This window comes from Palaemon carinicauda, chromosome 40, assembly GCF_036898095.1.
Source record: "Palaemon carinicauda isolate YSFRI2023 chromosome 40, ASM3689809v2, whole genome shotgun sequence".
NCBI lineage: Eukaryota > Metazoa > Arthropoda > Malacostraca > Decapoda > Palaemonidae > Palaemon > Palaemon carinicauda.
This window is the reverse complement of record NC_090764.1, coordinates 50,149,535-50,160,417: the sequence shown is the minus strand read 5'-3', so window position 1 is coordinate 50,160,417 and position 10,883 is coordinate 50,149,535. Positions and strand designations below refer to the sequence as shown.

The window sequence follows — 10,883 nt, the reverse complement described above, 5'->3', positions numbered from 1 at the left end:
ACAACCAGTATTGTGGGTTTCTAATTTACCATACTGGTTTTTAGTTTTGCTCTTGATAATCCTCAAATGAAGCAATCATTGCAAACAATACAAAATTTTGTGGGCTGCTTTATTCTTTGTTGAAGTTTTATGTAAAACCATCGCTTTACCAGCCAGAAATAGATTTATATTTTTGAAAGGTACATTATCAGTTAAATTTACTTCAGCTACTTGAGTATCATGAAAGTTCTTATGGGCTTCAACCTTTACCAAGGTTGATAGCTCAATGAATTATTAAGTCAGGTTCAGATTTAGAGGCAATATTTCTGCTCCTGCAATAATTTGATTTGGTACATCAGGCATTCTTCATTATTTGCTTTATTTATTTTGGAGGCATTGATTTTCAAGTACCCCTTTTTTTTCTCAGATTTAGATTCTTGGAGCACATGATCAACCATTGCTACTTCACAAATACCTTCTATATCCCAGGAGGCATAAAAATAATGGCTAGTATTCCGAGGATGTAATCATTTCACTTTTAACAGAAATATTCAAGTATTGAATCTATAAAGGTCCAAATCACTTCTGCTCAACCACAAGGATTTATCTATGATCCAAGAAGTTGTGAATTTTTTTTTCAAATTCCTCCTATATTACAAATTTCTGAAAATTTTTTCAGAAGACATCTCTTTTTATGATCTTTAAAAAAAAAATTGCAATACAGTATAGTTATTTTGCATATTGATATTGTTTTGAGTATTGTTAGAAGTATTGTTTGATATAAACAGAAAATAAGTATATATACAAGAATTTAAAAATAATCCTTAATTACAATGGATCAGGATCAACAAGGAATATCTTTAAAGGTTACCCAAATTATGATGACTATCCAGGGTTAATAGGGTTATGACCTCCATGAAGCTAGAATGGTCGCTTAAACATTTAATTACGTAAACATAATTGCTGGCAGCTGGAAGGTAGGCCCCACCCACTTTGAAATTAACTAGATTTGCATGATGGTTGAGGCAGGCAATGGATCTTACAGGACTAAGTATTGTATTGTTAGAAAAATGCAAATTAATTTTAAAACTTGTGATTTGCTCCTGCTCGAAAACAAACCATCGTCCTTTCATAGGAGACTCGTCCAAAGGATGAAGGAAATCCGTATAACCAAAGTGGCAGGTTAACAATCCGTGGAAATGTCAATGCACTTTGATCTTATGAAAGAGTGAAAGTGATGTATCCTGTCAACCACAATAACCCGCGCGTGAAGATGTCAAAAGGTGCTGCGCTAGATCCCTAACACCAACTGATAGCTGGTCAAGGAAGAACCAATATCCAGGAAAATATGATGTCTGAGTGTATGCTTGCTCATTTAGACAAAGGGGTTTGCATACACTACATTCATCCCTCCCCTCATCAGACAGGATGGGAGAAATATTTTGATACAAACTTAGATGAAAGAAAAGTTGCTCGATTGAGTGCCTTACCTGCTTCTAGCATCCAGCACATACAGTACAATAATGGTATGATTGCTTCACCCCAACAAAGGGGAAGCAGGAGGAAAAATGGCCAGACATTTTTACGTCATTAATTTTTGCTAAAGGAATAACAGATAATTCACTAAATGAGCAAGTTATTTTTTATTTAAATAATACACAATGAATTGTGCTATATAAATTCAGAAAAAAATATTTTTAATTCAAATGCTACAGTATAAATTTACATAGAAAAAAGTCCATGCAATGTACACATATGTAATGATGAATATATTAACATAAAACTGTTACATATCAGTTTGTTAGAGCAACATACAGCACAATTCCTATTTTTGTTTTGGACCATGAATTAGCCCAACACACATAAGATAATCATATATTTTTCTGATTTTATTGACATCTATTTTTAGAAGAGTTCTTGCCTGTGCTAACCTCAGCCCATTATTTCGTCTACATTCATCAATAAATATGCCTTTAAACCGAATAAAATCCTCTGGTAAAAGACGTATTTCTGAGGCAATTTCTTTTTCTCGATCAGTAAGACTGTCGTAACCAGGCATACCCATTATATTAAGCGGAACACTAACTCTCCGAGATGAACTTGGAATAGTCAATCCAAATGATGCAATATTTTTATTGGACACAACATCCCATACAGTTTTGTTCCCAACACTGTAGGGAACAACAAGATTCCGACGTTCTTTCATGTTAGCCTCCCTTCTTTTCTTTAAGGTTTCATATGTCATGATACTATTTTGTTTTTTAATACCATTAAATCTATACTCTAAAAGCTCAATTATATGTCTTTTCAACTCCATCTCACATTTTAAACCTTCTAGCAGCATGTCAATTTCTAAAAAGTCTAAAAGACTGTAAAACTTTGGAAGAGCATCAGCAAAAGGTGCTTTCAAATATGGCTTATACTGATTCAGATGATATACTGACTTGCTCATTGCAATAAGGCCATGATCTCTAATTAGTTTCTTTCTTCGAAATCTTTCACCAAGTCTTCTACGATACTTATCTAGTAGACACATTTGCAATTCTGTACCTAAGGAAGGTTTTGGATCATTTTCAAAGAGTTTAAAGTTTATATCTTGAATCTCCAACTCTGCATTATGATCATATTCAACATCAAAGTCACTTCTTGCAGCATTATATCCAGCCATATCACGAAAAGAGGGTGTTCCCGGTAAAGGTCTTGGTGGATTATCACTTCCTCCCTTGTATGTTATTGGTTGAGGGTAAACAATATTCTCACTTTGTTCCTGTAATTGTGGTAATTCTGGATGGAGATCCTCAACATAAAATTTCAAATAATGCTCACGACACTCTTCTGGAGACTTCTTTTGCATCCTGTTACTGATGTCTACCCAATTTCCAAAACCACATTCAATTACAGAGTTAATTAATTTAAGCTCATCTTTAGCTTGCCAGCCTGATTTGAAAATGGTGAAGTCCTTTTTTATGATTATGTACTTATGATTACTTTTATGCAATCTAAATTCAACTCCCTTAGCAAAACATGGCACGCAAATAGTGGTAGGTGCATCTTTCAAGTCTTGACACTGTGCACACTGAATATAAGGTTCTTTTGTAAGAGATTTACAATGACCGCATATTATCTGATCATCATCCAGCAAACTGCCAATCTCAGTTGCATTATAAAAGGTGTCCATCCCTGCAATATGATAAGATAAACCCTTTCAGTAAATTCCTATATCTCAGACTCAACATGATTCATATATACTTTATACACAGTGCTGCATGACTACAACAGCATTTCATAATGCAGACTGCAAAAAATACCTATCACAAATTACATTTCCCTTCCAAAAATAGAAAAATGTTATTTTCATTAGTAAAATAAATTTTTGAATATACTTACCCGATGATCATATAGCTGTCAGCTCTGCTGCCCGACAGAAAAACCTACGGGCGGAATACGCCAGCGATCGCTATACAGGTGGGGGTGTACATCAACAGCGCCATCTGTCGAGTAGGTACTCAAGTACTCTATGTCAACACAGAACCAATTTTCTCCTCGGTCCACTGGGTCTCTATTGGGGAGGAAGAGTGGGTCCTTTAATTTATGATCATCGGGTAAGTATATTCAAAAATTTATTTTACTAATGAAAATAACATTTTTCAATATTAAACTTACCCGATGATCATATAGCTGATTCACACCCAGGGGGGTGGGTAGAGACCAGCATATATGTTAACCTTAAGAGCTAAGTATTCCGTATTTCATTTTAGCAGTTATTCAAAATAACAAACATAAAATTAATAAGTACCTGGTAAGGAAGTCGACTTGAACAATTACTCTGCCTTTTTAAGTACGTCTTCCTTACTGAGCCTCGCGATCCTCACAGGATGCTGAGCGACTCCTAGGAGCTGAAGTATGAAGGGCTGCAACCCATACTAAAGGACCTCATCACAACCTCTAATCTAGGCGCTTCTCAAGAAAGAATTTGACCACCCGCCAAATCAACCAGGATGCGAAAGGCTTCTTAGCCTTCCGGACAACCCAAAAAACAACAATAAAAAGCATTTCAAGAGAAAGATTAAAAAAGGTTATGGGATTATGGGAATGTAGTGGCTGAGCCCTCACCCACTACTGCACTCGCTGCTACGAATGGTCCCAGGGTGTAGCAGTTCTCGTAAAGAGACTGGACATCTTTAAGGTAAAATGATGCGAACACTGACTTGCTTCTCCAATAGGTTGCATCCATTACACTCTGCAGAGATCTGTTTTGTTTGAAGGCCACTGAAGTTGCGACAGCTCTAACTTCATGTGTCCTTACCTTCAGCAAAGCATGGTCCTCCTCATTCAGATGGGAATGAGCTTCTCGAATTAAAAGTCTGATATAATAAGAAACTGCATTCTTCGACATTGGTAAAGAAGGTTTCTTAATGGCACACCATAAAGCTTCTGATTGTCCACGTAATGGCTTAGTCCGTTTCAAATAGTACTTAAGAGCTCTTACTGGGCATAGTACTCTTTCTTGTTCATTTCCAACCAAACTAGCAAGGCTTGGAATTTCGAACGATTTGGGCCAAGGACGAGAAGGAAGTTCGTTTTTGGCTAAAAAACCAAGCTGTAAGGAACATGTAGCCGTTTCAGATGTAAATCCAATGTTCCTGCTGAAGGCGTGTATCTCACTGACTCTTTTAGCTGTTGCTAAGCAGACGAGGAAAAGAGTTTTCAAAGTGAGATCTTTAAAAGAGGTTGATTGAAGTGGCTCGAACCTTGCTGACATAAGGAATCTTAGTACCACGTCTAAGTTCCAACCTGGTGTGGCCAACCGACGCTCCTTCGCGGTCTCAAAAGACTTAAGGAGGTCCTGTAGATCTTTGTTGTTGGACAGATCTAAGCCTCTGTGACGGAAGACTGCTGCCAACATGCTTCTGTAACCCTTGATCGTGGGAGCTGAAAGGGATCTTTCCTTCCTTAGGTATAACAGGAAGTCAGCTATCTGAGTTACAGAGGTACTGGTTGAGGATACTGATTTGGACTTGCACCAACTTCGGAAGACTTCCCACTTCGACTGGTAGACTTTGAGAGTGGATGTCCTCCTAGCTCTAGCAATCGCTCTGGCTGCCTCCTTCGAAAAGCCTCTAGCTCTCGAGAGTCTTTCGATAGTCTGAAGGCAGTCAGACGAAGAGCGTGGAGGCTTGGGTGTACCTTCTTTACATGAGGCTGACGCAGAAGGTCCACTCTTAGAGGAAGTGTTCTGGGAACGTCTACTAGCCATTGCAGTACCTCGGTGAACCATTCTCTCGCGGGCCAGAGGGGAGCAACCAACGTCAACCTTGTCCCTTCGTGAGAGGCGAACTTCTGCAGTACTTTGTTGACAATCTTGAACGGGGGGAACGCATAAAGGTCTAGATGGGACCAATCCAGAAGAAAGGCATCTATGTGAACTGCTGCTGGGTCCGGAATCGGTGAACAATAATTTGGGAGCCTCTTGGTCATCGAGGTTGCGAACAGATCTATGGTGGGTTGGCCCCACAATGCCCATAGTTTGTTGCATACATTCTTGTGAAGGGTCCACTCTGTTGGGATGATTTGACCCTTCCGGCTGAGGCGGTCTGCCATGACATTCATGTCGCCTTGAATGAACCTCGTTACAAGGGATATGTTTCGATCTCTTGACCAGGTGAGGAGGTCCCTTGCGATCTCGTACAACTTCATCGAATGAGTCCCTCCTTGCTTGGAGATGTACGCCAGTGCTGTGGTGTTGTCGGAGTTCACCTCCACCACCTTGCCTAGAAGGAGGGACTTGAAGCTTCTCAAGGCCAGATGAACTGCCAGTAGCTCCTTGCAGTTGATGTGTAACTCGCTTTGAACCGCATTCCACGTGCCCGAGCATTCCCGACCGTCCAACGTCGCACCCCAGCCCGTGTCCGATGCGTCCGAGAAGAGAAGGTGGTCGGGGGTCTGAACAGCCAGTGGCAGACCCTCCCTGAGGAGAATGTTGTTCTTCCACCAAGTCAGTGACGACTTCATCTTCTCGGAAATAGGAACTGAGACCGCTTCTAGCGTCTTGTCCTTTCTCCAGTGAGCAGTTAAGTGAAATTGAAGGGGGCGAAGGTGGAGTCTCCCTAACGCGATGAACTGGTCCAGTGATGAAAGCGTCCCTATCAGACTCATCCACTGTCTGACTGAACACCGGTCCTTCTTCAGCATGGACTGGATGCATTCTTGGGCTTGACTGATTCTGGGGGCCGACGGAAAAGCCCGAAAAGCTTGACTCTGAATCTCCATTCCTAGGTAAACTATAGTTTGGGATGGGACGAGTTGGGACTTTTCTATATTGACCAGGAGACCCAATTCCTTGGTCAGATCTAGAGTCCACTGTAGATTCTCCAGACAGCGACGACTTGACGCAGCTCTTAAAAGCCAGTCGTCCAAATAGAGGGAGGCTCTGATGTTTGCTAAATGCAGGAATTTGGCAATATTCCTCATCAGTTTGGTAAAAACTAGAGGTGCCGTGCTTAGGCCAAAGCACAGGGCTTGGAACTGGTATACGACCTTCCCGAAAACGAACCTTAGAAAAGGTTGGGAATCTGGGTGGATGGGGACGTGAAAGTACGCGTCCTTTAGGTCTAACGAGACCATCCAGTCTTCCTTCCTGACCGATGCTAGAACCGACTTTGTCGTCTCCATGGTGAACGTCTGCTTTGTGACAAAGACATTCAGAGAACTGACGTCTAGCACCGGTCTCCACCCTCCTGTCTTCTTCGGCACTAAGAAGAGGCGGTTGTAGAAGCCCGGGGATTGATGGTCCCGGACTCTGACTACCGCTCCCTTTTGTAGTAAGAGAGACACCTCTTGCTGTAAAGCTAGTCTCTTTTCCTCCTCTCTGTACCTGGGAGAGAGGTTGATGGGAGTCGTTGCTAGAGGGGCTTGCGCAAGAATGGAATCTTGTACCCCTCCCTGAGTAACTTCACAGACTGTACATCTGCGCCCCTGTTCTCCCAGGCCTGCCAGTAGTTCTTGAGCCTGGCTCCCACTGCTGTCTGAAGAAGGTGGCAGTCAGACTCTGCCTCTAGAGGACTTGGAACCCTTCTTCTTGCTCCCACGTTGACTTCCGGCACGAGCACCTCCTCTGCTGGAGGCTCTGCCACGAAAGGGCGGAATGAACCTTGACGCTGGAGTGTCCATCCTAGGTCTAGGTACGGAGGGCAAAGGTGTGACTTTGCGTGCGGATGACGCCACCAGGTCATGGGTGTCTTTCTGGATCAAGGAGGCAGCAATCTCCTTGATCAACTCTTCAGGGAAGAGACACTTCGAGAGTGGAGCAAACATCAGCTCCGACTTTTGACATGGGGTGACTCCAGCTGACAAGAAGGAGCAAAGGTGATCTCGCTTCTTGAGTACCCCAGACACGAAAGAAGCCGCAAGCTCACTAGAACCATCCCGAATGGCTTTGTCCATGCAGGACATGATGAGCATGGAAGTTTCCTTATCAGAAGGGGAGGTCTTCCTGCTCAATGCTCCCAAACACCAGTCCAGGAAGTTAAAAACTTCGAAAGCGCGGAAAACTCCCTTCATAAGATGGTCCATGTCCGAAGGGGTCCAGCAAATCTTGGAGCGTCTCATAGCCAGCCTGCGGGGAGAGTCTACCAGACTTGAGAAGTCGCCCTGGGCAGAGGCAGGAACTCCCAAGCCGAGAACTTCTCCCGTGGCATACCAGACGCTAGATCTGGAAGCAAGCTTGACCGGGGGAAACATGAAGGATGTCTTCCCCAGTTGCTTCTTGGACTGCAACCACTCTCCCAGTACCCTTAAAGCTCTCTTGGACGAGCGAGCGAGTACGAGCTTCGTAAAGGCAGGAGCTGCTGACTGCATGCCTAAAGCGAACTCAGAGGGAGGCGAGCGTGGTGCTGCAGACACAAACTGGTCTGGATATAAATCCTTAAAGAGCGCAAGCACTTTCCTAAAGTCTAAGGAGGGAGGCGTGGTCTTGGGTTCTTCGATGTCCGAGTGTTGGTCGTCAAGATGTGCAGCTTCGTCATCATCAGAGATACCATCGTCTGAATGTTGAGGAGGAAGAGGCAACGGAGTGGGCTGGACGGCTGAGTCCGGCAGCACGGGTGCATGCGTGGCTGCACTGGACCCAACATCATGCCACTGTTGGTCAGTCTGAGAACTGGCAACAACCAAAGCTGAGTGGGTGCGCAAAGAGTCTACTCCCGACCGTGGAAGGATAGCTGAGACCACCGTGGGTTGCGGAGGCTGACGCACCGCGTCAAAACACGGCAGCCTAACTCCACCCTCCTGTTGTTGTGGTAGCTCACGCACGGCAACGGAGTGCTCCGTGCGTCTGTGAGCGTCAGCATGCGTCTGGCAGGGTCGACTGCGCATGGGTGGAGGAGCTCTCACAGCCGGAGTGTGGGAGCAGGCAGCTTCAGCGTCTGCTGGGCGCACAACCGTGGCAGGTTGTAGGTTAACGGGTGCAGCGTCAACCTTCTCCGCAGCCGGAGTGTGGGAGCAGGCAGCCTCAGCGTCTGCTGGGCGCACAACCGTGGCAGGTTGTAGGCTAACGGGTGCAGCGTCAACCTTCTCCGCACGAAACTCCTGCATAACCGCAGCTAACTGAGTCTGCATAGACTGCAGTAAAGACCACTTAGGGTCTACAAAAGCGGCAACAGACGGAGCTACTGTCCGTTGTGACTGAGGGTCTAAAACAGCGGGTGCGGCAACAGACGGAGTTACTGCCTGTTGCGGTACCACTTTGCCTCTCTTGGGAGGTGTGCAGTCGTCGGAGGACTGCAGCGAGTCCGAACTGACCCAGTGGCTACACCTGGGCCGTTGGACTAGCTCGGAAGGGACCTTACGTTTAAGAGGCCGTGAGACCTTGGTCCATCGTTTCTGTCTAGAAACCTCTTCCGCAGACGAGGAATAAATGGGCTCACTCGTCTTCTTGTGGGTGGGACGATCTCGGAAAGATACGTCCGAAACCACGGAGGGTACGTCTGTACGCTGATTAAAGCCTGTCGAACCCTTTGGTCGTACGACATTGCTTCTCCCCTGGGCTTGGGAGCTTGCAAGAGGTCCCGGACTGGGAGGACGACAGGCACGAACAGACGCACCCTCATGCGTAACACTGACACTTTTCACTGCACTGACACTCACTTCACTTCCCACTGCACTTTTACCTTTCAACTCTCTGACGTCAGCCATGAGTTGATTGCGGTCATTCGCCAATGACTCGACTCTCTCACCTAGAGCCTGAATGGCACGCATCATATCCGCCATTGAAGGTTGATGAGAGCTAGCAGGGGGTCGGGTGCAACCACTACAGGGGAAGGAATAGGTTGAGGGGCATGGGGAGAGGAAAAATCAATTGAGCGAGACGAACTCCTCCTGATCCTATCCTTCTCTAGCCTACGTGCATATTTCAGGAATTCTTGAAACCCGAATTCCGAAAGCCCAGCGCATTCCTCACATCGATCTTCCAATTGACAGGCTTTACCCGTACAATTGGAACAAACGGTGTGCGGATCGATAGAGGCCTTCGGAAGACGCCTTGAACAGTCCCTAGCGCTACATTTCCTGTACTTGGGGACTTGAGAAGGGTCAGACATCTTGAATTAGTCAAAGGGGGGAATTCAAAATCTATCCAAGTCATCAACAAATAATCCAAATCCAAAAAAGAATGCAAGGAAGTATTGAAGATAACTTCTGCACAGCGATAGCTAATAACTAGAGATGAATACTTCACCAAATAACGTGAAAATCAATCCAGAAAACAAGAGCGTATTCAGTAGGTCTTGCCGGTGACACGACAGAGAGAAAATTGGTTCTGTGTTGACATAGAGTACTTGAGTACCTACTCGACAGATGGCGCTGTTGATGTACACCCCCACCTGTATAGCGATCGCTGGCGTATTCCGCCCGTAGGTTTTTCTGTCGGGCAGCAGAGCTGACAGCTATATGATCATCGGGTAAGTTTAATATTGAAAATTTAAAAGTAATTTGTGTTTCACCTAGCTATAATGGCCTGGGTCACTAAACTGGGAGTACTGCATGACTTCAGCACAAGCTTGACCACTTTTGAATAAACAAGGTAATTAGGGTTGCTAACAACAGGTAGGCGATGGTGAAGCACCTACCTGCTTGACAGCCCACTTTTGACCTTGTACTAAGAACAGCAAGGGGAGACTGAGGGGGAAGTGTAATGTAAGGGACTCAGGTTTGTATAGCTAGGAAAAATACAAATTACTTTAAAATTTGTTATATATTTTTTTCTTATGCAATTACAAACCTTTCGTCCTTTAATTAGGAGACTTACTCGTTGGGAGGCCGTCACCTAGAATCATACTGGAAAGTTCTTTTCTTCCCTAGACATGTCATCATTCCTAGTCCCATACAACAAAAAGGAAATTACAGTAACTCAAAACAGCTTTCTTTATGGATGTAAATGTTGTTAGGGCCTCAGCCAGTAATAATTTAAGATGAAGCCTGTACTATGTTACAGAAACTCTATCTCCCAAACCGGAAGATGACGTCGAAAGTGTTGAAACAGAAATATCTGGATATGTGAATGGGAAGACACCGATCTATACTCCCTTTTGTAAGAAGGATGGGGGAGTTGCTACTTGGCAAACAAAGTCTGCAAGAAAGGCAATCTAGTGCATAACTGACAAGTATACTTATTCCATAAGAGAACTGGAAGTTTTAGACAACAACTGAGCAGCCACCTCTGGACAGAAGGAAAAAGGTCTATAGGTCCAATGGTAAGATTCCCATGGTAGAGAGAGAAGGTGATCTGAAACGTCTCACAAATAACCTTAATACCACACACACAAAAAGGCTACTCACTAGGCTAGACTTTTGAGTTCCTCTTTGAAGTGGATGAGGTCCACACTGGTTAAAGGTGCCTTTGTTGCCAG

General features: G+C 44.3%; 1 protein-coding gene across 1 annotated transcript in view; it reads right to left on the bottom strand.

Moving 5' to 3' along the window:
- Nucleotides 1-1,607: 1,607 nt before the first annotated feature.
- Ada2a (Transcriptional adapter 2A) overlaps nt 1,608-10,883 on the bottom strand; it is a 32,494-nt gene continuing 23,218 nt past the window's right edge. The window contains exon 2 of the mRNA XM_068363714.1: nt 1,608-3,159. Within this exon, the coding sequence (XP_068219815.1) occupies nt 1,805-3,159 (1,355 nt within the window). The 3' untranslated portion in view covers nt 1,608-1,804. The remainder of the gene's footprint in view (nt 3,160-10,883) is intronic.